The sequence below is a fragment of the Ovis canadensis genome, chromosome 9 (genome assembly GCF_042477335.2).
Source record: "Ovis canadensis isolate MfBH-ARS-UI-01 breed Bighorn chromosome 9, ARS-UI_OviCan_v2, whole genome shotgun sequence".
Classification (NCBI taxonomy): Eukaryota; Metazoa; Chordata; class Mammalia; order Artiodactyla; family Bovidae; genus Ovis; species Ovis canadensis.
The window spans coordinates 24,176,344-24,202,912 of NC_091253.1; the positions used below are offsets into that span (position 1 = coordinate 24,176,344).

Below are 26,569 nucleotides of genomic sequence, written 5' to 3' on the forward strand. Positions count from 1 at the left end.
TCTGCTGGTTAAGGGAGATGGGCAGGGGTGGCACCTGAGATGGATCTTGGATCAGCCCTGTGAGAAAGGGCAGGAGCAGAACGGCCTGGACGTGCCTGGGAGGACACTAATAGTGGTTGCGTGTCCTGAGCTGTCCCTTGAGGGGTATGTGTGTCATAGAGGGGCAGGTCTGCAGGTAGGGCTTTGGCTGGCCATTCTGCTGCTGTGAGGGCTTCATTCCCAGCACCAGAGCAGGGCCTTCTCACTGAAGGGACAGTGCTGAGTGAGTGAGGGACTCTCATTGTTGAAGAATTTTTTAGTTAAGTCGTGTCTCATTCTTTTTGTGACCCCATGGAGCCCGTGAGGCTCCTCTATCCATGGGATTTCCCAGGCAAGAATACTGGAGTGGGTTGCCATTTCCTCCTCCAGGGTATCTTGCCAACACTGGGATTGAAACTGCATCTCCTGTGTTGCAGGAAGATTCTTTCCACCGAGCCACCTGGTAAGCCCGTTGAAGAATTTAGAACGTGCTAAAGCAGAATTTAAAGAACATATCAAAACGTTTTTAAAATGCAATCTTAAAAACTGCAGTCTTAGCTTATTTTTCCTAGGTCAATCAAGAATTAGAAGCACACCCCACACCCACCCTCCCCCTCTCAGTCTCTAAGGTGCTTCCTGTCCCTAGCCTCACACTCTGTTCCTTAGAACCAACTAGAGGGGCCAGGTCTCTCCTGGGGACCTACACCTCAGGAAGGTCTCCCCTGCCTCCCTACATAGCTCCCTGAGAGGCTCTCAGAAGCCAAAACCCAGGCTGGCCTGAGGCGCTTCTTTAACAGCAAAGCCGCAAACCGCTACTCCCACGTTTCACTGGCTGCGTCAATTTTATGCTGTCACTCGAACCCACTACAACTTGGGGGAAAGCTGACCACAAGCCCAAAATAGGCAGCCCTGTCCTCCACACCCGACTGCTCACAGGCTCCAAACAGAACCAGCGCGCGCTGTTCCCACCCAGAAACCGGCCCGAGGCCGGCAGAGTCCCACTCGATAGCCCCTGATCTGTACCAGTGATAAGCGGGAGTCCGGATTCTGGCTGCCAGGAGTTTCATCAGAATCTGCTCAGCCGCCCCTTCCTGGAAGCTCAGCTGGCCGGTGTCCATCAGTGCTTTCCCATTGGCCCCGCGAGGTACCCCATCCCACTGCCGCCTCCCCCCTTTTCGACCCTTCGCTTGTAAATAGACCCTCTCAAGTTGCTGCTTGCGAAATTCACACACCAGCGGAGCAGCCAGGTACAGCAGCGGTCCTGCGTATCACACGCTTTGCGCGGCGCCCCGCCCCCGCACGGAAACCCCGGGAGAGGGCGGAGCGTTAGGTCTCTGCAGCCCGTGGACGAGCGCAAGTGAGGCCCGCGCAGCCCATTGGCGCAGCTGAGTGCGGGGGTGGGGCGCGGCGTGGCGGCGTAATGGCGGCGGCGGCGGAGGAGGCCGGCTGCAGGCGAGTGGGCTTCGTGGGCGCGGGCCGCATGGCGGAGGCCATCGCGCAGGGCCTCATCCAAGCAGGTGGGGCGCCACGGGCGTAGGACGCGTGGGGACCCCGGGCTCGGGGCCAGCGGGCGTCCGAGACCGGCCTGAGGTGGGAGGGGCGGGCTTACCTGTCCCGTGCCCACCTGCCCCGCGGATCCCAGAGCAGCGCGGCGCCCTAGACGCAGGGGCCCCAGGGTGGAGCTCGCCAGCGGGCGTGGGCCAAGACGGCTAGCGGACTCTGCCTTTCCTCTGGGAGCGCGGCTGGAGGGGATATAGTGGAGAAGCTCAAGGTCAGCCGTCCGCACGGTAACCGCGAGGCGGTCGGAATTGGGATGCGCTGTTAGAAAGCATCACTACGAACAAAGCTAGTGGAGGTGATGGAATTCCAATTGAGCTATTTCAAATCCTGAAAGATGATGCTGTAAGAGTGCTGCACTCAATATGCCAGCAAATTTGGAAAACTCAGCACTGGCCACAGGACTGGAAAAGGTCAGTTTTCATTCCAATCCCCAAAAAAGGCAATGCCAAAGAATGCTCAAACTACCACACAATTGCACTTATCTCACACGCTAGTAAAGTAATGCTCAAAATTCTCCAAGCCAGGCTTCAGCAATAGGTGAACCGTGAACTTCCAGATGTTCAAGCTGGTTTTAGAAAAGGCAGAGGAACCAGAGATCAAATTGCCAACATCTGCTGGATCATCAAAAAAGCAAGAGAGTTCCAGAAAAACATCTATTTCTGCTTTATTGACTATGCCAAAGCATTTGACTGTGTGATCACAATAAACGGTGGAAAATTCTGAAAGAGATGGGAATACCAGACCACCTGACCTGCCTCTTGAGAAATCTATATGAAAGTAAGGAAGCAACAGTTAGAACTGGACACGGAACAACAGACTGGTTCCAAATAGGAAAAGGAGTACGTCAAGACTGTATATTGTCAACCTGCTTATTTAACTTATATGCAGAGTACATCATGAGAAACGCTGGGCTGGAAGAAGCACAAGCTGGAATCAAGGTTGCCGGGAGAAATATTAATAACCTCAGATATGCAGATGATACCACCCTTATGGCAGAAAGTGAAGAGGAACTCAAAAGCCTCTTGATGAAAGTGAAAGAGAGTGAAAAAGTTGGCTTAAAGCTCAACATTCAGAAAGCTAAGATCGTGGTATCTGGTCCCATCACTTCATGGGAAATAGATGGGGAAACAGTGGAAACAGTGTCAGAGTTTATTTTTGGGGGCTCCAGAATCACTGCGGATGGTGATTGCAGCCATGAAATTAAAAGACACTTACTCCTTGGAAGGAAAGTTATGACCAACCTAGATAGAATATTAAAATGCAGAGACATTACTTTGCCAACAAAGGTCCATCTAGTCAAGGCTATGGTTTTTCCAGTGGTCATGTATGGATGTGAGAGTTGGACTGTGAAGAAAGCTGAGCACCGAAGAATTGATGCTTTTGAACTGTGGTGCTAGAGAAGCCTCTTGAGAGTCCCTTGGACTGCAAGGAGATCCAACCAGTCCATCCTAAAGGAGACCAGTCCTGGGTGTTCATTGGAAGGACTGAGGCTGAGGCTGAAGCTCCAGTAGTTTGGCCACCTCATGCGAAGAGTTGACTCATTGGAAAAGACCCTTATGCTGGAAGGGATTGGGGGCAGGAGGAGAAGGGGACGACAGAGGATGAGATGGCTGGATGGCATCACTGAATCGATGCTCGTGAGTTTGGGTGAACTCCAGGAGTTGGTGATGTACAGGGAGGCCTGACGTGCTGTGATTTATGGGGTCATGAAGAGTCGGACACAACTGAGCAACTGAACTGAACTAAACTGTGAGTGCATCAGTTCAGTCGCATCTGACTCTTTGCGACCCCGTGGACCGCAGCACGCCAGGCTTCCCTGTCCATCACCAACTCTTGGAGCTTGCTCAAACGCGTGTCCATCAAGTCGGTGATGCCGTCCAAGCATCTCACCCTCTGTCGTCCCCTTCTCCACCTTCAATCTTTCCCAGCGTCAGGGTCTTTTCCATTGAGTCAGTTCTTCGTATTAAGTGGCCAAAATATTGGAGTTTCAGCCTCAGCATCAGTCCTTCCAGTGAATATTCTGATTTCCTTTAGGATGGACTGGTTTGATTTCCTTGCAGTCCAGGGGACTCTCAAGAGTCTTCTCCAACACCACAGTTCGAAAACATCAATTTTGGGGCTCTCAGCTTTCTTTATAGTTCGAGCGTCACATCCATACATGACTACTGGAAAAGCCATAGCTTTGACTAGATTGACCTTTGTTGGGAAAGTGATGTCTCTGCATTTTAATATGCTGTCTAGGAATGGCAACCCACTCCAGTATTCTTGCCTGGAAAATCCCATGGATGGAGGAACCTTGTGGGCTGCAGTTCATGGGGTCGCAAAGAGTCAGACACGACTGAGCAACTTCACTCACTCAGGTTGGTCATAGGTTTTGTTTCAAGCAACAAATGTCTTTTAACTTTATGGCTGCAGTCACCGTATGCAGTGATTTTGAAGCCCCCCAAAAAATAAAGTCTGACACTGTTTCCCCATCTATTTCCCATGAAGTGATGGGGCCAGATGTCATGATCTTAGTTTTCTGAATGTTGAGCTTTAAGCCAACTTTCTGACTCTCCTCTTTCACTTTCATCAAGAGGCTTTTTAGTTCTTCTTTGCTTTTTGCCCTAAAGGTGGTGTCATCTGCATATCTGAGGTTATTGATATTTCTCCCGGCAATCTTGATTCCAGCTTGAGCTTCTTCCAGCCCAGCGTTTCTCATGATGTCCTCTGCATATAAGTTAAATAAGCAGGGTGACAATATACAGCCTTGACGTACTGCTTTCCCAGTTTGGAATCAGTCTGTTGTTCCATGTCCAGTTTTAACTGTTGCTTCTTCACCTGCATACAGGTTTCTCAGGAGGCAGGTCAGGTGCTCTGGTATTACACTATGAGTGCATAAAACAACATATACGCCAAGTTTGGAAGATTGAGCACACAAACAAGAAGTAATGTGTTTTAGTAATTTTTAATATTGATTACCTGTTGGAAGAATAACAATTTGGCTATCTTAGGTTAAATAAAATGTATTATAATTAAACTTGTTTTTTCCTGATTGTTTAATATGACTACTAGAAGTTGTAAAGTGACATGTATCGGTTGAGTGATGTTTCTCTTGGACAGTCCTAGCTTAGAGTGAGATCTTGTGCCTCTGTTGAGTTGCCTGGCCCCTCTGAACCTACAACTCTCCTTTTGATTTGTTTGCCAGCGGCACTCCACATTTGGAGTATCCGGCACTGCACATTTGGAGCCAGATCATCCTCTGTCCTTCACATTGTAGGGTGTTTAGCTCCCTTCAGTGGCTTCTCCCCGCGAGAGGTCAGTAACATCTCCAGTTGTGAGAGCCAAAAATGTCTCCAGACCCTGCCAGTGTTGGGGGCAGGCAAAATCATTGGTTGAGAAGATCATGGCATCTAGTCCCATCACTTCATGGCAGAAGGATGGGGAAACAATGGAAACAGTGACAGACTTTATTTTGGGGGGCTCCAAAATCACGGCAGAGGGTGACTGCACCCATGAAATTAAAAGACGCTTACTCCTTGGAAGGAAAGTTATGACCAACCTACACAGCACATTAAAACACAGAGACATTATTTTCCCAACAAAGGTAGGTCTAGTCAAAGCTATGGTTTTGCCAGTAGTTATATATGGATGTGAGAGCTGGACTATAAAGAAAGCTGAGCACCGAAGAATGGATGCTTTTGAACTGTGGTGTTGGAGAAGACTTTTCAGAGTCCCTTGGACTGCAAGGAGATCCAACCAGTCCATCCTAAAGGAAATCAGTTCTGAATATTCATTGGAAGGACTGATGCTGAAGCTGAAACTCCAATGCTTTGGCCACCTGATGTGAAGAACTTCCTTGGAAAAGACCCTGATGCTGGGAAAGATTGAAGACAGGAGGAGAAGGGGATGACAGAAGATGAGATGGTTGGATGGCATCGCCGACTCCATGGACATGAGTTTGAGCAAGCTCCGGGAGTTGGTGATGGACATGGAAGCCTGGCGTGCTGCAGTCCATGGGGTTGCAGAGTCGGACACGACTGAGCTACTGAACTGAACTACAGCAGGAGTGGTGGTGCTGTCCTGATCGTGCTCCACGTTATTTAGGATCTTTATGTGGTGATTATGGACTAGCTTTTTGCCTTTAGCTGTATGTCAAGGTCTAGAGACATGAAAATCATCAGAAAGCAGTTTATTGCAGGCCTCAGTGGTTTACTTGTAAAACTTGGAGTGTTACCTGCTACCCCCAGCTCCATAGAGTTCGTGTTGCCACAGTGCAGGCAACACATGGTGGCTGCCACCATCTGTCCAGGTTGTGGGGTGTATTTCTGCCTTCTTGTTAGACCTTGTAGAAATCTGACCTGTAGCGGATTCTGCCAAACAGACATTCTCTGCTTGGATGTCCCAGCACAGACACACCCATAGACACCCTCTTCCCAGGGTTCACCCTTACCCTGCACCCTCCCTTCCTGGGCCTCCGTACCCACCATGCCCCCTCCCCAGCCTTCCCATTCCCAGAGGCAGCAGTCCCTGGGATCCGTGTCCTCACAAGACAGGGCGAACTCCTGGTCCCTGTGTCCAGCAACGCGTCTGGGCTTGGCAGCAGCAGCAGGTAGGTGGTGACGACTGCCGGGTAGAATCAAGTGAGGCTGGTGGTCTGGTCTGGTCGCGGCCAAGTGGAGCTGCTCTGCTGAGCTCCTGGCTTCCTGGAGAGGCTCAGGATGGCCCAGGTGTGGCTGAGCCTCAGAGACTTGCAGACCTGGCAGGCTCGCTCCACCGCCCCGCCTTCCTCACTGACACCCCCGCTCTTCTTTGCCTTTCCCTCCAGGAAAAGTGGAAGCTGAGCACGTGCTGGCCAGTGCACCCTCCGACAAGAACCTCTGCCGTTTCCGGGTGAGCCGGGCAGCTCCCAGGTGGCTCTTGGCTCCTGTCCCTCAGACGCTCCTTGGGGCCAGGGAAGTCTGCTTACTTGGCTAAAGTTTTGAGATGGCCTGGGCTGGGGAAGGGGAGGTCAAAGTCCAGAAGGAATGTCAAGGTCGTGGAGGGCCAGGTGGGGTACAGGGGTGTGTGTGCTGGGTGGGCAGGAACGTCATGGGCACTCATGGGCTCAGAGGGCTTGAGGCCGTGCTGCCGTCAGGGCCCACCTGAGGTTGGGTCCTGAGCTGGGATGGGTGGTCTGGTCACTGGGAGTAGAGCCATCTGCAGCGGGGGTGCTGCGGTCTGGAGGATGCCCGCTGACAGGCCTGGCCCCGGCGTCCCTGCTGCAGGCCATGGGCTGCCAGACCACCCACTCCAACCCGGAGGTGCTGCACAGCTGCTCCCTCGTCTTCTTCGCCACCAAGCCCCACATCCTTCCAGCTGTGCTGGTGGAGGTGGCTCCTGCCGTCACTGCTGAGCACATCTTGGTGTCCGTAGCCGCCGGGGTGTCCCTGAGCACCCTGGAGGAGGTGAGCGGCCCTTGAGGGTGCGGTGGGGCTGAGATGCTGATCCCAAGCTGGGCTCTGCTGACCAGACTCGACTTCCCACCCTGGACATCCCAGACCGGCTGCAGCTGAGGCCTGGCCCTTCCAGAAGCCGGCATGGGTGGGTTGGGGAGCAGAGTCTCTCTGCCGGCCAGGACAGGCCTCACTGACTGCAGCCTCTCTCTGGCAGCTGCTGCCCCCAACAGCTCGGGTCCTCAGGGTCTCACCCAACCTGCCCTGCATCGTCCAGGAGGGTGCCATGGTGATGGTGCGGGGCCGCCATGCTGGGAGCTACGAGGCCCAGCTCCTGCGGTCCCTGCTGGAGGCCTGCGGGCAGTGCGAGGAGGTGCCTGAGGCCCAGGTGGACGTCCACACCGGCCTCAGCGGTAGCGGCGTGGCCTTTGTGAGTGTGGTGGGCAGCCCTCCCTCTGCAAAGTGGGGCCTTCCCAAGCCCCCGCAATAGCCCCTGTCCCCAGGGATCCGCCCATGATCCTCAGCTGCCCATGTGTGCCCACCCCGTCAGTGCCTTCCTGGGCCTTTGAGGCTGGCCCCTTGGCAGACCTCTGGGCTCCGGCCTTGGCTCTGGTGGCTGGCGCCCTGCGCCTTGTTCTCAAGGTGCCCAGCCTTCTCCAGGCTGGGTGCCGAGTCCCAGGGAGGGCTAGCTTTGACTCCCACCCCATCCCCACTGCTACAGGTGTGTGCCTTCTCCGAAGCCTTGGCCGAAGGTGCCATCAAAATGGGCATGCCCAGTGGCCTGGCCCACCGCATCGCTGCCCAGACCCTGCTGGTGAGACTCTGCTGCACGGCCCAGGGAGTGTGTGGAAGGGGAGGGTCAGCATGGGGAGGCGGCCAGCCAGTCTGAGCTGAGACGAGGTGCTGGGGGGGCGTGAGCTGCAGACGGGCTGCCAGCACTGCCCCCTCCTTAACCCCAATGCCTCTCCCCAGGGGACGGCCAAGGTGCTTCTGCAGAAGGGGCAGCACCCAGCTCAGCTGCGGACTGACGTGTGCACACCGGGCGGCACGACCATCTATGGGCTCCATGCGCTGGAGCAGGGTGGGCTGCGGGCCACGGCCATGAGTGCTGTGGAGGCTGCCACCTGCCGGGCCAGGGAGCTCAGCAGGAAGTAGGTGCGGGCCACGCCCCTCCCCTGTGGTGGCTTGGGTCCCCTCTGTCCTGCAAGCCCTGCAGGGAGGAGGGGCCCTGGCCCGCAGGGAACACAGCAGGGTGTGGCCCGTCCCTGGACCCTAAGCTCCTGGCAAAGACAGGGAAAGCTGGCCCTGATGACCCTTCCCTGGGTCAGGAGCCCTGGAGGGTCCTGTGGCCTGGCCTCTGACTGCAGGATTTGGTTCTCAACATGTCCGTTAAGGGACCAACAGGCCAGGAAAGCCAGAAACATGGGGCCTTTGTTGGGGGGCCGCCCCATCCCATGCAGGCCCAAGTGCTGGAGCCCCTTCCTGCCACCTGCGGGGGGTCTGTGAACAGGGCTGACACACCACCGGCTGCGCACTCTGCCGCCCGGCCTCAAGCCTCTCCCAGAGTTCCAGCCTCTGTCCCGCTGGCCCTCAGCCAGGCACTGCTTGTCTGACCCCAGCCCTTGTACTAGTTAGAAGGGTCAGCCAAAGTCCATTTCTTCACCTTTTTTTTTTAACCTTTAAAATGGAAATAAAGATGCTGTCCTATAGCACGGAGCGATCAATGTTTCACTGGTGGTGGATAAAACCAAATCCCGGTGCCTGGAGGCCCATCAGCAAGGCCCTAGGCTCAGACTTGAGCAGGTGGTGCAGATGGGGCTCCCCCTCCATCTCCCATCACTGACCCCCCCCCCCCCCACCAATGCGTCTGCCAACAAAGTCCCTGGGCCCAGGCTGGAGCCCTGCCCTGAGGCGGCCAGTCTGCATGAGGCGTCTGTGGGCCCATTGCTGTTCCTCCCTGCTTCTCAGGTGGTGTTCTGGAGCCACGTGCTGGATGCAGTTACAAAAGTAAGACTGGGACAGAGCTTGTGTGAAGTGGGCATATTCAGCCTTTATTATAAAGTGAGGCTGGCTGTGAAAAGACCCCTTGACAGAGCAAGCACCCCACAGCCCACTCCAGCCCTCCTGCCCCCAAGATCCTGACCTGCTCTCAGGCCCACAGGCTCAAGGCCAACCCTGCACTAGCAAGGCCCCTTCCTCACCGCAGGCTCCAGGGCTCCATCCGTGGTAGGGTTGTCACCTGGGGGCTTGTTCCCTGGTGTGCGGCCCCTCAGGCAAGGCTGGCCTCACATGGGTGGGTTCGCTCTTCCGACCCCCCTGGTGGGCTGGTATCAGCAGAAGCCACGGGTGGCACTTTCTGCCCGCCGAGGCTGCCAGGCCAGCCCTGAGATCCTGCCTGGGGGTGCTGCTGGCTTAGAAGTCATTACCCTTGCAGCCTTAAAGGTTCAGCAGATGACGGTGAACAGGAGCGGAGAGGCTGGCAGCTGAGATGCTGCAGGCCCAGTGGTAACCACAGCAAGGCACTTTGGCCGTCCTCACGGTTCAGAGCTGAGCCCCGGGAGCTGGGCCTGCACTCTAGGGAGGACTTCAGAGGCCCTGGTGTGAGGTGTCCCCAGCCCCACCCTCGACAGGGCCCTGGCTCTTCAAGGCCCAAACCAGCCTGCGCTGTGCCTCGTTCCTGCGCTGCCATGTGGGGCCGGGCGCTGGCCAGAGCCGCATTCTGGGGTGCAGTCTCAGTGCCCCAGAGGGGACGAGGCAGGAGGCTCTGTCCCGACACCCAATTCTCAACATCAACCTCAGTCCCTGCCCAGACCCCAGGGACAGAAGATTAGAGGTGAGACCAGGAACCTGGTGAGAGAGGTGGCACCGAGGACACCACCAGAGACCACCTGGCCCAGTGCCCACCCGGGCTCCGAGTCCGCCCCTCGCAGGGCCCTGCAGGACAGAGGCCCCGCAGGCAGGTCATGGTGAAACAGCACGCTCGCCTGGGCCCCTGGCAGTGTGACACGCAAGACATCCTGAGGCAGAGGCGCGGGCTGGGTGCAGGCCTGCCGCAGCTGCTAGCAGAGCGAGGGCAGCAGGTGAGGTGGAGGCTTTGGCCAGGGCTGGCGGCCACACCTCCCTTCTCGCCTGGAATCCTCCACACCATCCATCAGCTTTCAGGCCTGACACATACAGGTACACGTGTGGGTGTTTTGACTAGAGGTGGTTCCAAGGAAGAGCTGACATCCTCGCTCCGGGGGCACCCCTGTGGCCCTGCCACCATGCACGGCCCTTCCCTCCCACAGACACATCACCTGGGTGTGGCCTCCACAGCCCAGGACCACCAGGAGGCGGGGGCAGGTGAAGAGGAGTGCAGAGCACCAAGGCAGGCAGCAGCGCCTCAAATCCAGCCCTCCCTGGGGCTCTGGGCGTCTCTGCCAGGCAGTCCCTGAGAGACCTGGGTGTCTCAGTCTCAGGCCTCCAAAAGGGTCCTGACTCTAGAGCTGAGTGGAGCAGCAGAACAGTGTGGGAGCTGGAGGGTCACACGGAGCCCTCGCCGCCTCCTTTCAAGCTGTGCCACCCAGAAGCCTAATTCATGGCCTGTGGGAAGTGGCTACTTGGCTATGCCCCTGGCAGTGCCAGGAGCGGGGCAGCCTCGGAGTGGAGCTAAGGCACTGAGGGTTGTCCTGGCGTGGCTGGCGGTGCTGCAGGGCTGCTCCGAGACGACGGCATGGCTCCAGGCCCTGAGGCTGGTGGGGTGCAGGGCAGGGGCCTAGGTCTAGAACTCGTCAACCCCACGGAATAAGAGAGCTGTTTAGAATGGCATTTCCTTAAGGAAGATAAAAAACCTAGTGGACAGAAACCTACACCCCTGGCTGCACCCAGAACCTCAAAGCCCCATCCTTCTTTCCAAGCCTCCCTGAGCATCTGCCCTGCCTGAAGAGTACCTGGAAAAAACAGAGTTAATGCGCCAAACCAAAGATGAGTGGTGTGCTTCCCACTGGGACGACCACAGGGCTGTGGTCTATGGGGACTGGACGCCGGGCCCTTGTCCAGGGCAAGTGCTGGGCCACGGGGGCTGGGGGGACAGGAATGTGGCTGGGGGCAGCCCCATGGGGGCCAGAGAGAGAACATGGCTACCTGCTCTGCTAAGCGCTGTGGCGTGTGCCAGGTCCGCGTGGAAGGGAGCCTGGCCGAGCCACGTGTGGGCCTGCCCAGGGAAGAGGGGCGGCTGCAGCCTCTCCTCCAGCTACCCCCGCACCAGATGGGGTGCCATGAAGGGCTGACCCTTCACCAACAGGGCTCCCTTGGGTCAGGCCAGGATCTCTGTCAACCTCTGAGCCTTGGAGGTGGGCCACCCCAGGGGAGGCAAGGCAAGACAGGGTCTCTGTTCCCCCCTCCACGTGCCTCAGGAGGAAGGCCACCAGGGGCTGCCGGGGCGGGCTTGGTCACAGCCCGTCATCAGGAACCGTGGGCGAGGGCCCGATGCCCCCCAGCCTCCGGGCTGTGCTGATGAGCGAGCGCAGCTGCACCAGCTTCAGCGGCCCCACCTCCCGGGGGTCCTGGGTCTCCAGCCACCGCAGCGCCGTCTCCAGACCCCTTATGGCCTCCCCAGCAGTGGGGATGGCCTCCTCCTCCTCCTCTTCTCCTGCCACCGAGGGTAGGCTGGTGGGGAGCAGGGGGCCCCCGGGGACCAGCACTGGAGGTCGGCTGGGGCCCCAGTCCTCTCTGCCATCGTCCGGCAGCCCCCCATCATCATCCAGGTGCAGCCACTCGGCCACCTCCTCTGGAGCCAGGCGCTTGTAGGCCAGGGCTGCCAGGTGCGTGAGGTCACTGAGCACCCTGCTGCGCTCTGCAGCCTCCTCGGCCTGGCCAGCAGGCTGCCCAGTGCGCTCCTCCACCGGCCGGGGCTCGAAGGCGGCCCGCAAGCCCAGCAGCCAGCAGCGCTCAATGCTGCCCGCCTGCACCAGGTCCCAGGAGAGGCCGGCCAGGTAGAGCATGTCCTTGAGCATGAAGCTGCGCATGAAGTCCAGCGGGGACCCCCCGGCGCAGGACACGGCTAGCCGCAGCAGCTCCCGCTTGTACAGCTGCTTAAACGCGGCCACTACCCCCTGCTCCAGGGGGGCGGGTATGTGCGCCCGGCCGCTGCCCCGGCACAGGAACAGCACCCGCACGGCCCCGTCGGGGGTCTGCAGCTCCTCCGGGGGACCGGTGGGCTCGGGCCGGCACCTCCTGCGGGTCTCCTCGCTCCCCTCCAGGGCAGGCATCCTGGCATCAGAGCTGGGGCAGGGCGGGTGGGCCACCAGCAGCACGGCCTTCTGCTGCAGGCAGCTGCGGCGCAGGTAGCGCCTGACACCAGGGACGAACTCCTCGAAGAACCAGCCTCGCAGCAGCGGGCGGCTGAGCCAGGCGTCGGGGCTGTAGCGGTAGGAGGCAGGGAACTTGTCCTGGTTGTGGTGGCGCAGGCTTGGTGGGTCTGGCAGCTGCCCGATGACCAGCGGCTTTAGCTTGTGGCTGCCGGTCAGGTTAGCGGCCAGCAGGACTGTCACCCGGTCGCCCCGCCAGCGGCGGCCGCAGCCCCCCGCACCCACGGGCGCGGCCTGCTCTGGGAGCAGCTTCCAGTAGAGGCCCGTGACGTTGGCGTTGTAGATCTGCTCGTCGCCGTAGCCGCCCTCGGCGGGGACTGGAGTACTCGCAGCGCGGTCGGGCAGGGGCCCGGCGCGGGTGGGCTGCCCCGGCTCCTGCTTGACAGGCGGGCCAGGGGCGGGGCCGGCGGCCGCGGGCTCGGCCTCGCCGTAGATGCGCTGGCTGGAGATGCCGTGGCGCTTCTGCCAGCGCCAGAACCAGCCGTGGCTGGCCTTGAAGGTGCATTCGGGCCCGTAGATCTGGCGCGCGAAGGCCTCGGCCTGCGCCTGGATGAGCGGCCCCGACAGCGGCACGCCGTGCTGGCGCAGCGCCAGGAACCACGAGTAGACGGCGCGGTCGATCTCCTCCTCGTTGGCCAGCCGCATCTTCTTGCGCTGCGTGCCCACCTCGCCGCCCAGCTGCTCCAGGAACCAGCGCAGCTTGGGTTCGTCCTTGAGCCAGCCGCGCAGCGTGCCGCCGGGCACGCCGAAGTCGCGGCACACGCTGGCCTGCCGCTCGCCGCCCTTGACGCGCTCAATGGCCTGCAGCTTATCCTTGATGGAGTAGGCCTTGCGGAAGGCCATCTTCACGGCGACGCGGGGCCGCGGCCCCGGCGCGGGGGGCGGCGGCCGAGCGGCGGGGACCGGGGCGGGCGCGGGGGGCCGCGGAGGTTGCATGGGGCATCCGGGGGGGGGTCGGCGACCGCGGCGCGAGGCCGGGACAGCCGGGGGTCCCGCAGAGTACATGGCTGCTGCGGTGACCGCGACGGCAGCGGGGGCGCGGGAGCCGGAGCCATACGCCCGCCGGGCCGGCCGCGCTGGGCGGGCGCCGGGGGCGGGACCGGCCGGGCCCTCCCCTTTGTCTCGCCCGCGGGGCGCGCGCAAGCGCGCTGGGCCCCCGTCCCCGCCCCGCGCCGCGCGTCACTGGACCCCGCCCGCCGAGTCCACCCGAACTGCGGCGGAGGGGAGCGGGGGGGCGGGGCCGGCGCCGTGCCCAGTGGTTTGCTCCAGCTCCTCCCGGAAAGGGCGAGCTCCGCGGGCGTCTCCCACTGGCTTCTGCCCTCGCTCCCGCGTGGATCGTCGCGCGGAGGGCCTGGGCCGCGCAGCAGGGTGTGCGCGCGGGCCGCGTCCCCTGCGCCCCGGAGCGTGGTAGAGCCCGCCGCTTCACTTCCCGTGCGCGGAGCGCGTGGCCCTCCCTTTCCTCTGCCGTCGCGCGCCGTCGATCCTTCCTCGTTGGTCGCCGCGTCCTTGGCTGGCGTGTGAGTACCGCGGCTCGTGCCGCATGGCCCCCGGGCCCAGGGGAGGGGCAGCCCGCGCTGCGCTGGCGGGGGCCGGGCCGCAGTGCCGCGGAATCCGCGGCGCGGGGCCTGCTGCGGGCTGGTGGCCTCGCGGAGGGGCGGGGCGCGCGGGCCACGTGCCCGCCGGACCTCTGCGGCTGCCCCGGCGGGAGGGCGGCGGCAGGGATGCCGGGGCCGCTCTGCCCCTCGCCTCGGTGGGTGACATGGATGTTTGCCCAGCTGTGGCCTGGGCCTGTAGCTTCCCGTTTTCCCGCGTTTGTTGAGCACCTGACTGATGCACGCTGGCTCTGGGCCTGGGGGCCAGGCGCGGGTCCAAGCTCTGTCAAGCTGTCTCAGAGCCTGGACAGTTCACGGACGCGGGGAAGAGTAAAGACGTGATTGCCGGATGACTGAAACACCGTGTTCCCTGAGAGTGGTGAAGGGGCTAAGTTTGGAAAGGTGGTCCGGGCAGTGGGCAGTGTCGCTGGAACGAAGAAGGGAGAGGCTTGTGCTGGAGCCAAGTAGAATGGGGACCGTTGGAGGCGTCCTCAGGTTTGCAGAGCAAAGTGCCTCGGAGAGCAAGAAAGCCGTTTGTGTGGGTGGTCCTTGTCAGGAGAGCAAGTTGACCCTGAAGAGTGAAGAAGTGGGCTGGGCCTGGGGCTGGGAAGGCTCTGGGTCTTGTTTTAGAAGCAGCTCTGACACTCCCAGCTCCTCTGAGAGTCCTCAGCTGGTAGGTGGGCTGAGCTCACGGTGACTACGTCGTCCTTCCTGAGACCACTCTCCCCAGCTCCAGACGCAGGTGTCTGCTGAGAAGTGGTGGCACACAGACTCCAAGGAGCAGGTGCCCTGGGCCAGCTCTGCGGGAAGGTCAGTCCTGAGCCAGCGCCGGGGGTGCCCTCCAGCTCCTCACCTTGGAGCCGCAGCCACTGTGGGCTTCACTGGAGCCTGGGTGGGTGGCGCTGTCCCCTGGCAGAGCCCCTTGCAGGGCTTGACCCTGGTCTCTGTCCTGGGAAGCTGGGTGAGGCTGCAGAGCTCAGCACAGCTTATCTCCAGTGTTTGTGCCCTGGTGTCAGGTTTCCGGGGGCTGCAGGCAAGAAGTGAGCTCTGGCCCTGTGCCCATGTTTTGAGATGACATGTGTGATTTCAAGGTGGACCGCAGTGTGACATTTGTGTGAAGGACTGGTGTCAAAGTGAGACGTGGAGTCCCAAGCCCTCACCTACTGGCCCGGGATGTGTCTCCCCCTCTCCAGCCCCTCAGCTGTGTGAAGGGTCACGGGTACTGGGTGCATGCTGCCGGAGCCTCCCCGGGGGAGGGGCGCTGGACTCGGCGGCCAGGGTGGATTGACGGGGCCCCAGAGACCGGGCAAAAATAGCGCCATGGCCATGGCATTGCGGTGTAGACGGGGCGCTGGCCGGGGTGGAGTGCCACGGACAGCCACAGCATGGGGCCTGAGTCTTGGGGTGCAGGCGCCCCCCCCCTTCCTGCCAGCGAGGCAGGTTGGCATTTCTGAGTGGGGCTGGACAGTCCAGGAGTCAGGTGGGAAAGCATCTGAGGACTTAGGGCTGTGGCAGTCACCCCTAGGGAAGGACAGGGGGCATCGTGGCCCTGCAGTTGCCCCGAGGCATAGCTGCCCTCACCAGCCCTCCTGGACCCTGTACACACGGGGCGCTCTGTCCAGCAGCTCTCGGCCAGGCCATACCAGCTGGGGGCCCTGTCTGCACGCACCTCACCACGATTCCCACTTCCTGCGGAAGGTGGGTGGATGACCTAGGAGCCCCTCTGTGTGGCTGCGATGGGGCCGTGTGAGCCCTGGGTTACCTGGAAACCTCCTTTCACCCAGGGACTTGTGGGCCCCCCACTGTGGTGTCCTCACCTTCAGGACCCTGTGGCCAGAGTGTTCTGGGTGGGGCCGCTGCTGGGTCCCTCTGGCACTGCAGGAACGCCCTCCCGCTGGGCGGAGCCCCAGCCTGGCCCTGCTTTGGAGATGGTCCTCTGGGCAGAGCCAGGGTACTTACTCCCCAGGCCTGGGCTGGAGGGCAGGGGTGAGCTGCTTCACTGCCTTGACCCCGGAGCCTGGCAGCCCTCGCAGCCCCTCTCGTGCAAGAGGTCTTGGCCGGCTTCAGTGACCAGCAGCCTGCCCTTGGCCCTGCAGGGGAGTCAGTGGTCCAGCTGCCCTGAGATACCCTGGTGCCCCGCCTTCCAGCGTCCCTGTCCAGACACTGGCTTGACCAGCTGGCCTGCAGCGTGTGGTCGGCCTTGCCGGGGTGGCTGGCCCATGCGGTCCTCCTCCTCCCAGTCTTGTGGCACACCCCCTGAGGTTCCTGGTGCACCCCATGTGCTGCTGACCTCATGCTGGCGCTCTCGTGCTGGCCACAGCCTGGCATGAACTGGGGGGGATGGCTGGGTCCTTGGCTCCTGGGCTGCTGCCCCTTGCCAGCTCAGGGCCGGGCGCCCCGTCTGTCCTTTTGTCCCTGAGGCCTGCGGGGATGGTGGCACCCTGTCCAGCATGGGCACTGGGTGCCCATGTGGGGCCCTTCAGTGGGGTCCTTGTCGCCTGCACTTGGTCCAGAGGCCTGGACCCTGTGGAGTGGGGGATTCCCCACCCTGCTCCCCGTGGACAGTGGGGTACTGGAGGTGCTGGCTCACGCCCAGGTGGGCTCAGGGCAGAGCCCAGCTGGGGCCTTGGTGCTGCAGGGGCTCCGGCCCCAGGAACCCCAGGACCGGCCCATTTTGAGTAACGATGGAGCGGTGCTGCCCCAAGCGTAGACTTGGCCACCCCCTGGGATTTGGGCGGGTGGGAGGCGGGAGGAGAAGGGGACCACAGAAGATGAGATGGCTGGATGGCATCACCGACTCAACGGACGTGAGTTTGGGTAAACTCCGGGAGTTGGGGATGGACAGGAAGGCCTGGCGTGCTGAGGTCCATGAGGTCACAAAGAGTCGGACACGACTGAGTGACTGAACTGAACGGGGATTTGGGGGTGAGCTCTGGCTGTCTTTCTCCTCCACCAAACTTGCCTCCACACCGCCTCACCAAGCAGCTTCAGCAAAGGCCCCCAGCCTGCTCGGGCCACCCTGTCAGACCGCCTCTAACCTTGCTGCTTTCTCTTCATGCTGTCCTAGGAGACCAAAGGGAAAGTAAGTACCCTCCTGCCCCAGGCGCCAGGGCACCGCAGCCCAGCCCCCGTGCCTGCTGCATCCAACACCTCCGGGGTGCCTGACCTCGTCTGGAGTGGAGGCTGGGCCTGGGGGGTAGCCTCTGCTCTGTCCCAGGCCGAGCCAGCCCCAGCCCCTGCAGTAGGGGGGTACCCCTGAGCAGGGATCAGCCTGCGTTCCTCCACCTGTGGGAGAGCAGGGCGCCACCACCGACCCGGCCAGCCGGGCTCTCAGGCATGTTCAGAAACGGCCCCCTTGCCCGGAGCAGTGGCTCAGAGGGCTCCAAGCAGAGCCTAGCCTGGTGTGAGGAGCCACGTGTCTAGGCTGCTAGGTTCAGGCAGGGTTTCAGCCTGGTGGGCAAGGCTGCTGTGTGAGGGTCTGTAGGGGAGGGCAGAGGGCAGATAGGCCCAGCCTGGTAGGCCCGCAGCCCCTGGGGACAGTGGGTGATGTCACAATGCCCCTGCCCCCTGGGCACCCGGCCCTGCCTCCCAGCACTGCCTCTGCCATCAGCCTGGCCTTGGTAAGTGCCGCTGCCACCCAGGGGGAGGCTCGAGGGGGAAGCCAGGGACCCCTCTAAGCCTGGGGTCCCCGCCCTCAGAGTACAGGGGTCTCCCTGAAGTCCTGGGCAGGTTGGGACTTAGCCTGTGCATTACAGGGTAATTGGAATCGGGTTTTGATTTGGGTTGGGGGAGGATGTTAGGAAAGGGCTGTAGACCCTGCAGGGAGCGGCAGGGAGGGTGTGCCATCAGGGCAACAATCTGCCTCCCCCTGGGGCCTCATCCTGGGTGAGGGCTCCACAGACCTCGTGGTGGCGGCAGGGGACATAAGACATTCTGGGGGACAGCTGCCCAGCCCCTGGGCCAGTTGGCCTGGCGCCTCTGCTTCCAGCACAGGGTTCAGAGTAGGATCTGAGGGGCATGGAGACCTTAGCCAGTCCAGCCCAACTTGAGAACTGGCCAGTGTGGTGTGGGCTTGCAGCCCCTGGTGCATCCCAAGAGCAGGCTGGCTTCCTGGGCGGGGCTACTTCTGGTGGCGGGGGGTGCTTTAGCATTCTGGGCTGCCTGGGCGGGGTCCAGTCTTTGTGGAACCTGATGCCCCAGAGCAGAACGGGGCACCATCCTGCCAGCAGCAGGATCTGGCTGCAGCAGCAGCTTGTGCAGGGGCCATGACGGGAGGTGCGGAGCCCTGTGTCCACCTCCCAGTGTTCTGGAACGGAGCCCCTTAACCAAAAGGTGCTGAAGCGCAGGGACAGGACTCAGGTTCCTGCGCGGCCCCTCAAGGTGCACCCGTGGTGGGGGCTGATTGTCTCTTGCTCTGGAGACGGGGTGACCAGGTTCTGCCTGGGCCACTGGGTACCTTCCCTTTTAGATAGTGATTCCCCGCTGTGTCCCCAGATTTGGCCTCCACGGGGGTGAGCTCTCACCCTCTACTCCTGGCTGCCCCTTGTCCCTGACCTTCCAGTTCCCCTTGGGAACAGGCCCTGCTCAGGATGGCAGTGTGGCCATGCAGATGGGGGACTCAGGTCAGGCGGGGTGTGCCGTGCGGGGCTGTCCTCTGAGACCACCAAGTCATTTCCGTAGAACAGCTCTGGTGCCTCAGGGGGTTTGGCCAGGCCTAGTGAAAGCACAGGACGTCCAGTTAAAATTTCAGATGAACAGCAACTCACTTTTCAATGGAAGTCTCAACAGTTTCATGGGACAAACTTATTCTCAAGATCATTTGCTGTCGACGTCAAAGTCAGATTAGCTGAGTGTGTCCTGTGTTTTACCTGGTGGCCATTTTTGGGGTTCACAGGAAAGGTTTCCATAACCAAAGAGGTTTGGAAAGTGTTCTCTGGACCTCTTGGAGAGAGCCTGGGTACTTGTTGGATGAGACAAGTTTTGCAGTTAGGACAATAACACACGCACACGTGCCCCCGCCCCGCCACGGCCCTGCACATGCGTGCTGAATGCCTCCCAAGCTCCTTGTGCATGCTGCCCCAGGGCACCCCATTCGGGAGGCCGAGCAGGGAGGGCCAACTGGGAGGGGCCGTGTTGCAACTGCCCTCTTGTGCTTGCTTTTTAATGCTGCACGCAAGATGAGGAGCCTGAAGGCCTCCTGCGCCCTGGAGACCGTCTGGGAGGACAAGCAGAAGTATGGGGAAGCCGAGCGGAGGTTCTATGAGCACGAGGCCACGAGAGCCGCTACCCAGCAGCTCCTGGCCGAGACGCTGGCCATGAACGGGCCAGGTCAGGAGGATGAGGAGGACAGCGGCAGCAGGAGAGAGCCTGGGAAGAACCTCGACGGGAAGAAGCCGCTGCAGAAAAAGAGGAAGCGCTCCCCAAAGGGCTGGCTCGGCCAGGCGGACCTGGCCCTCGTAGGCCTCTCGGCTGACCACGTCTGGCTGGACAAGCCGCTTTTCGACCAGGCGGAAAGCTTGTACCGCCAGAGGCTGGCCGATGTGGCCGCCCAGGCAGCCCAGCATCCCGTCCTGGTGCCCGGGGCCCCCTGCACCCACGGGAGCCAGGTGGCCTGCCACCACGTGGCCTGGGGCATCTGGGTCAACAAGTCGTCCTTCGACCAGGCTGAGCGGGCATTTGTGGAGTGGTCTCAGGCCCTGCTGCTGGCCACAGAGGGGAGTGACGCACTGGGGGCTCCCGACACGGGCCAGCAGGCAGCTGCCCTTGATCTGCGCCTTGTCCGCCAGCCCGGTCCACCAGCCAACGGCCAGCCGCCACTGGGCAGCCTGCAGGCGCTGGTGCAGGAGGTGTGGCTGGAGAAACCCCGCTACGATGCAGCCGAGAGGGGCTTTTATGAGGCCCTGTTTGATGGCCATCCCCCTGGGAAGGTGCGCCTGCAGGAGCGAGCCAGCCAGGCCGAGGGTGCCCGGCGGGGCCGCAGAGACCGGAGGGGCCGCAACGCTGCGGGAAGCAAGCGCCTCGGGCCGCGGCGGGCCGACGGGGAGGCCCCCTGTGCCCTGCCCTACTGGTACTTCCTGCATAAGGACGCCGAGGCCCCCTGGCTCAGCAAACCCACCTACGACAGCGCGGAGTGCCGCCACCATGCGGCTGAGGCCCTGCGCATGGCCTGGCGCCTCGAAGCTGCATCCCTGGCTCACCGACCTGGTACCCGGCCGGGCCCATCCATGTCCAGCCTGAGACCCAAGTAGGAGAAGCGTGCCGGCCAGGCGCCTGGGCTTCCCAGCCCAGCATGCAACCCCTCCCTGCTCCCACCCTGGCAGGGCTCATCCCAAGACTGCCGGCCCGGCCAAGCGGGCTACCCAAGCAGCTCTCCAGGGATAGGGCTCTGCCCCGGGCACTGCTGCTTCTGGGCTCTGCCTGAGGGGCACTGCATCCTGGTCACCCCCACAGGGTCAGGGTGGGCCCAAATGTGTTTCCCTTCTGGCCGGGCAGCTTGCAGAGTCCCCCCTGACAGTCACGGGTGGGGGCAGGGGCGTGCGATGGTGGGTCCTCGTCTCTGAGCCCCACTGGGCCCGGCCCCTCACCCCTTCTGCCATCTCCCCGCCTCCCTCATCTGAAGCCACCTGAGATGAGGTGGGCGTCTCTGGTCCTCCACCTGAGTCTGAAAAATACCAAGGCCAACTTGCCTCCTGCCTGTGGATCCGGGGATCTGGCCCCAGAGTGATTTTGTGCGGTGCCAGCTGATTTCTGGGGGGCAGGGCCTGGCCGAGGAAGGGGTCTGCTAGCCTGCGGGGCTTAGGCAGGTGGGCAGAGACGGGTGGACCCTAGGCAGCCTGGGTGTGCAACAGTAGGGAGAGGGCCTGGGGTGCAGAGGGCCAGTGGGTGTGTGGAGAGAGCTTCCTGGACCCCAGACTCTGGCAGGAGCCTCTCCACCCCTCAGAGGGCATGGACATGCCGTTTTGATAGGGTCTTGGCCTTGGTGTGGGGTCTGTTGTGGTCAGATGTTCCCCAGAAGGCCGGAGGCGAGGTGTGGGTCTAAAACAGTCTTCACGGTGCCTCTCGGAGGAGGACTGGGGAGGGTCTCGGGGTCCCGCCCCTCTCGTCACCGAGGTCCAGTGGTGGCCAGGGATCTGTAGCAAAGAGTGTTGGCAGGATCGGGTCCTGTTCGGTTGCACTGGCTGAGGGACGGGCAGCCTTGAGCAGCGGACTTTGCTTGTGAAGTCTGGGCTGTGGCCCAGGTCTGGCGGCTCCCCTGCCCTGCCGAGTGGTGGAGAAGCCGCTGGCTGCAGCCTTGAACACGGCTGGATCCGGCTCACAGGCCCACCTGGAGCAGCCGGACTCACACTTAACTGGTCTCGGGGTGTTAGAGTGTTTGTTTTCTCTCTCAGTTGTCCCACTGTGGTAGTTAAATGCATTACTTACTAGTTGACAAATAAGAATCTTGTTACACATTACTGACACTTACGTGAGGAACAGTTTTTCTGTAACAGATATTCAGTGAAGTAGGTTGGCCTTATTTTGTATTTTTGCAAATCTTGTGTCTGGCTTAATAGGAGGCAGCTGGATTCCTAAACTTGCTGTGCATTCAGTGTGTGGGTGTGTATTGTCTGATCAATCCAGCCTTGAACAGATACTTGGTGGGGAAAGGGAGGACCTTGGTGACCCCCCAAGGTCCCTGGCCATGCTTTGAGAGTCGTTGGTCTTAGGGACTGGCCTGGAGACCACTGGCCTTAGCCCTGAAAGGAGTCCATACAGTGGGCTTGGGGTTAGGGGATCCCAGGCTCATTGTGGCCCACACGGAGAACCTCTGGTGCTCTGTTCTGGGACCTGCGGCCCTTGCCACCCAGGACTGGACAGCTTGCCCCGCTCCCTTGGGGTCCGGGTCGCCGGAAGGGCATGTGTGCGGGCAGGTCCTAGGGCCTTGGCGTGGGCAGCCTCTCCTCCCGGCAGGCTTTAGTCTCTCTTCTCTTCAACAGAAAAATGGCCACAAACTTCCTCGTGCATGAGAAGATCTGGTTTGACAAGTTCAAATACGATGATGCAGAAAGGAAGTTCTACGAGCAGATGAATGGGCCCGTGGCTGGCTCCTCACGCCAGGTAGGGGCTGCTGCACTTGGGCCTTGCGGTAGCTGAGGTTTGCTTATTTGTAGAAAAAGATTTTAATTGAAAAAAAACAGACAGGTTCTCTCTGCACCATCTGCAGGAGAATGGCGCCAGTGTGATCCTCCGTGACATCGCAAGAGCCAGAGAAAACATCCAGAAGTCTCTGGCTGGAGTGAGTACTGCCCTCACACCAGGCGGCCTGTCTGGCATTTCCCCCAGCATGGCCTTTGGGGCACCTTGGGGTGAGGCGTGCAGGGCTGCCCACCGCACCGCCTGTGGCCTCGCCGAGCTGGTGGTCACCCGGTGCTGCCCGCCTTGCGGTGGCTGCCCCTGCTGTCCCAGGCCTGCGGCTGCCTGCGTGCTGATGCCTGCCCTGTTTCCTCCTCCCGTCAGCTGAGGCTGTCCCCGGAGGGGTGGGTCACGGTGCCGTCGTGGTCGTTCAGGCGCTCAGTCATGTCCAGCTCTTTGCGACCCTGTGGACTGCAGCACTCCAGGCCTCCCTGTCCTTCACCATCTCCCAGAGCTTGCTCAAGCTCATGTCCATTGAGTCGGTGATGCCATCCAACCATCTCATCCTCTATCGTCCCCTTCTCCCACCTTCAGTTTTTCCCAGCGTGAAGCTTTCACAGGGCGTGAAGCTACCATCGTTATTGGAGGCCCAGAGAGGGGCCTGCAGTCCAGCGTGGCCTCCCGGCCCACCTGAGGTCAGGAGGGGAGCACGGCCCCATCCAGCTCTGTCCGTAGCCTGGCTGGGGCACGTCCCTCAGGGATGGCAACCCTGCTGCTCGCCCGCCCAGGGCCGCAGGGTAGTGTCCAGCCTCGGCCTCACTGTCCACAGAGCTGTGCTGCTCCTGGAGACTTCAGGAGAGAACCCACCTTCCTGCCTTTTCCAGCTTTGAGAAGCTGCCCACATGCCTTGGCCTGTGGCTTCCAGCCAGCAGTGTCAGGACTGCACCCATTTCCATCTCGTTTCTTTCTCTCTCCTACCTGTCCCTGATGGGGCCCTTTGTGAAGACACCGGGCCAACTGGGATAATTCAGGAGCCTGCCCGTCCAGCTCCTCAGACCCTCTGCCCTGGGGTCACTTTTCCACAGGGTCAGGGGACTTCGAGGCGGCTCTGTAATGACAAAGCATCACACACCAGGTGACCGAAACAACAGAAACTTGTTTTGACGACCTGGAGGGTCAGAGTGGGAACAGAAGGTGTGGATGTGGTGGGTTCCTTCTGAGGCTCTCAGGAGAGGCCTAGGCATGTTGGTGGCTGTCTTCTTCCAGTGTCTTTCCATCTTCTTTCTGTGAACAAATCTCTGCTGGCAAGGACACCAGTCACTGGGTTGGGACCCCTCTCATGACCCTGTTGTAGCTGATCACCCCTGGGAGGATCCCACTGTTGACAGTGTCCCCCACCCTGAAGCCCTGTGGCGGGGCCTCCAGCCGCCTGGAAAGGGTGCCGGCCCAGCGCTGGGCTTGGGTTGGGGCACACAGGCCCAGCACACACTGGGGCTTCAGAGGTTCCTGGGGGCTGCTGGTGCCAGCCAAGCTGCAGGACTTCTGGGCGCAAAACCTTGGGTGGCACCGCCTGCGCCCGACCGTCGTGGAATGGCCACCTCACTGAGCCCATGGCTTCCTCCTCGGACAGGGTGGGAGGCTAGGCCCGGGGCCTGGAGGCCGTGGGTTGGCCTGTTGCCTGGTCTGCGCTGAGCAGCAGTGTCCTTGTAGCCCGGAACCCATGCCCTGGGGACCCATCAGTGTTGTCGCCAGGGTTGGGTTGGGAGGTTCCCAGGGCCGGGTGGCAGGCACAGCAGGACAGAGGTTTGAGGCTGCAGCCGCCTCGAGGCTCCTGGACCTGTTTGATCCGCTTTGTGGGCGTGGATCCTCCAGGAGGGAGGGCCTGGCCTGGTCATGGAGCCTGAGGCTGGTGGAGCCCTGGAGGGAGGTGGGCTTCTGAGGAGCAGGTGGTTCTGGATCACATCCCCAAGCCAGGCGGCCCGTGGACCCTCCTCGTGGGAATGGCCGCGCTAGCTGAGTTGCCAGCGGAAAGCGGAGATGTGCCGAGGGTGGTCAGCTGTGGGGGGGCAGGGCGGCCAGCCACTGACCAGAGTAGGAAGGTGGGGGTGGTTGGGGTGGATTCCTGGGCTGACGTGAGGGGTGGTGGCGTCCGGGGGCTGGTCACTGCCCCTTCCCGTCACCAGGCTCCACTGGCCGGCTCTGCTGGGTGCCCTGTGGTGGGAGTGATGGCCCGCGGTACATGGCATCAGCCCACCACTGCCCACTGGCCCTGGGATGGGGAGCCAGCGTCTGTCAGCTTCTGGGGGTGTGCAGGGCACGGAGGAGCCACGTGGCTTCCGAATGGGGGCTTGGTGGGCAGGCTCAAGGCCCCAGGTCTCTCATGACTAGACACTGGAGGCGGGCAGCAGCCATGTGAAAAGGGCCAGGTGCCTGTCCTGGGAGCCGTTCTGTTGGGGTGCAGGGTACACGTGACCACATGCTGGCTCCTGGCGTGTAGCTTGGGCTCGAGTCAAGGCGCCCTGTGGGTGAGCTCCCTGGGCAGTGCCACCTGGGGTAGATGACAGGGGCTCCCCCTCAGGGAGGAGCGGCACAGGCTGTCAGCTGGGCTGAGTGGCTGCCTCACTGGCGCTTTGCAAGGCAGGCAGCCGTGTGGCCTGGGGAGGCAGGGCCGGGCTGGTGCTCCTGCACCACCTGCTCATCCTCCCACCCCCAGCAGGCCCTCCCCTGCTGTCCCCTGCTCAAGGCTGTGCTGCCTGGTCCCCCTGCCCTGGGTCTGGCCGCCTCTGGAGCTGTGAGTCTTTGGCCTCCTCCCTTCACCCCCATAGGCAGCAGCAGCTGAGGCTCTGCACTGCCTCCGTGTTGGGGCTGCCCGAGCCTCCGGCTTCCTGGGCTGAGTTCCCGCTTGGCTGTGGTGCTGCCTCGGCCTGGGGAGCTCGCATAGCTTCCCCCTAGGCTGAGCTCGGGGCTCTGCTTCAGCATTGCTGTGAACGGGGGACCCCGAGGGGCAGGCAAAGCTGTGAGGCCCTCCTCCTCCTGCCTTGCAGAGCGCAGGCCCTGGGGCCTCCAGCGGGCCCAGTGGAGACCACAGTGAGCTGGTCACCCGGATTGCCAGCCTGGAAGTGGAGAACCAGAGCCTGCGAGGAGGTGAGGCCCTGGGCTGATGGGGTGGGGGTCCCTCCCTGGGCTCTACTGTCCAACCAGCATCCCTGTACCCCCACAGTGGTGCAGGATCTGCAGCAGGCTGTCTCCAAGCTGGAGGCACGGCTGAGTGCCCTGGAGAAGAGCTCGCCTGCCCACCGGGCCACCACTCCACAGACCCAGGTGAGGGCCCACCCCCACCAGGGACCCCCGGCCTGGCGCTGAGGAGTGGGGGGGCCCTCTGGGCCGGCCCAGGCAGCAGTGAGGGGCAGGGGCCTGGGGTCCTGCCTGCGTGGGTCTCAGCCTCCACACCGGCTCCCCCCACCACGGTAGCACGTGTCTCCCATGCGCCAAGTGGAGCCGCCCAGCAGGAAGGCGGCCACTGCCACGGAGGACGACGAGGACGACGACATCGACCTGTTTGGTAGCGACGAGGAGGAGGACAAGGAGGCTGCCCGGCTGCGGGAGGAGAGGCTGCGGCAGTACGCAGAAAAGAAGGCCAAGAAGCCTGCCCTGGTGGCCAAGTCCTCCATCCTTCTGGATGTGAAGCCTGTGAGTGGCTCACCTCCGACCTTCCCCTCCCCTCCCCATGCCTGGGGCCCTGGAGGGGTCAGCGACGGGCAGGGCAAGTGTAAACTCAGCCTGTGCTCCTTTCCTCTCACCTCAGTGGGATGATGAGACGGACATGGCCCAACTGGAGGCTTGTGTGCGCTCCGTCCAGCTGGACGGGTTGGTCTGGGGGAGCTCCAAGCTGGTGCCCGTGGGCTACGGCATCCGCAAGCTGCAGATCCAGTGTGTGGTGGAGGATGACAAGGTGGGGACAGACCAGCTGGAAGAGGAGATCACCAAGTTCGAGGAGCACGTGAGTGAGGGGGCACACTCGGGGGTGCAGGGGTGTCCCATGGGAACCCCTGGCCAGGCATGCGGGACTTTGGGAAACAAGGCCCCATGTGACCACCAGCCTCCCTCCTTGCAGGTGCAGAGCGTCGACATTGCTGCTTTCAACAAGATCTGAGCGCTGGCCTGAGCCTGTGCAGCCTTGCAGCCAATAAAGACTGAGATTCCAGCCCTCTGGCTCTTGTCTGTCCTGGTCTGGGCCCTGTGGGTGGGCGCATTCAGGGAACGCCCTGGGTCTGCGTCCCTGGTGTGGCTATGTGGGCCCACCCCTCTGCCTGCCCCTCCCATCCCCTTCTCACTTAGCTCTCAGTTGCAAGTGCTATGCCCAGGTCGAGCCCTAATGCATACATTGTCTCCTCCACTTGGTGGGGGGATGGTGGGTCCCCTACCATCTCTACTCTGCCTCCTCTTTTTGAGTTATCCCCGTGGGTATGAAAGTGCCAGCCTGGAACCATCCAGGGAAGAGGTCCCAGTGGCCGTCCTGGCCCTG

General features: G+C 61.5%; 3 protein-coding genes across 8 annotated transcripts; 2 read left to right on the forward strand and 1 right to left on the reverse strand.

Annotated features, from left to right (window-relative positions):
* Nucleotides 1-1,195: 1,195 nt before the first annotated feature.
* On the forward strand, nucleotides 1,196-8,701 carry PYCR3 (pyrroline-5-carboxylate reductase 3). 5 transcript variants are annotated; one of them, XM_069599760.1, is made up of 7 exons: nucleotides 1,333-1,470; nucleotides 3,820-3,938; nucleotides 6,386-6,450; nucleotides 6,825-7,004; nucleotides 7,210-7,422; nucleotides 7,714-7,806; nucleotides 7,965-8,701. In XM_069599760.1, exons 1-7 carry the CDS (start codon nucleotides 1,439-1,441, stop codon nucleotides 8,145-8,147), a joined length of 885 nt encoding a protein of 294 aa, XP_069455861.1. In that variant the 5' UTR covers nucleotides 1,333-1,438; the 3' UTR covers nucleotides 8,148-8,701. The 5 variants fall into 5 exon arrangements, with proteins under 5 accessions (XP_069455862.1, XP_069455861.1, XP_069455864.1 ...); XM_069599762.1 differs by having other exon boundaries at nucleotides 1,418-2,355; XM_069599761.1 differs by lacking the exon at nucleotides 3,820-3,938 and having other exon boundaries at nucleotides 1,196-1,535.
* Nucleotides 8,702-9,017: 316 nt separating this feature from the next.
* TIGD5 (tigger transposable element derived 5) lies at nucleotides 9,018-13,460 on the reverse strand. Its single transcript, XM_069599728.1, has one exon. The coding sequence runs from the start codon at nucleotides 13,343-13,345 to the stop codon at nucleotides 11,423-11,425; it is 1,923 nt and encodes a 640-aa protein (XP_069455829.1). The 5' UTR covers nucleotides 13,346-13,460; the 3' UTR covers nucleotides 9,018-11,422.
* Nucleotides 13,461-13,490: 30 nt separating this feature from the next.
* On the forward strand, nucleotides 13,491-26,248 carry EEF1D (eukaryotic translation elongation factor 1 delta). 2 transcript variants are annotated; one of them, XM_069599785.1, is made up of 8 exons: nucleotides 13,491-13,857; nucleotides 21,909-22,029; nucleotides 22,136-22,207; nucleotides 25,089-25,188; nucleotides 25,265-25,365; nucleotides 25,516-25,734; nucleotides 25,850-26,044; nucleotides 26,159-26,248. In XM_069599785.1, exons 2-8 carry the CDS (start codon nucleotides 21,913-21,915, stop codon nucleotides 26,195-26,197), a joined length of 843 nt encoding a protein of 280 aa, XP_069455886.1. In that variant the 5' UTR covers nucleotides 13,491-13,857; nucleotides 21,909-21,912; the 3' UTR covers nucleotides 26,198-26,248. The 2 variants fall into 2 exon arrangements, with proteins under 2 accessions (XP_069455886.1, XP_069455887.1); XM_069599786.1 differs by lacking the exon at nucleotides 13,491-13,857 and adding an exon at nucleotides 17,693-20,176.
* Nucleotides 26,249-26,569: the final 321 nt, after the last annotated feature.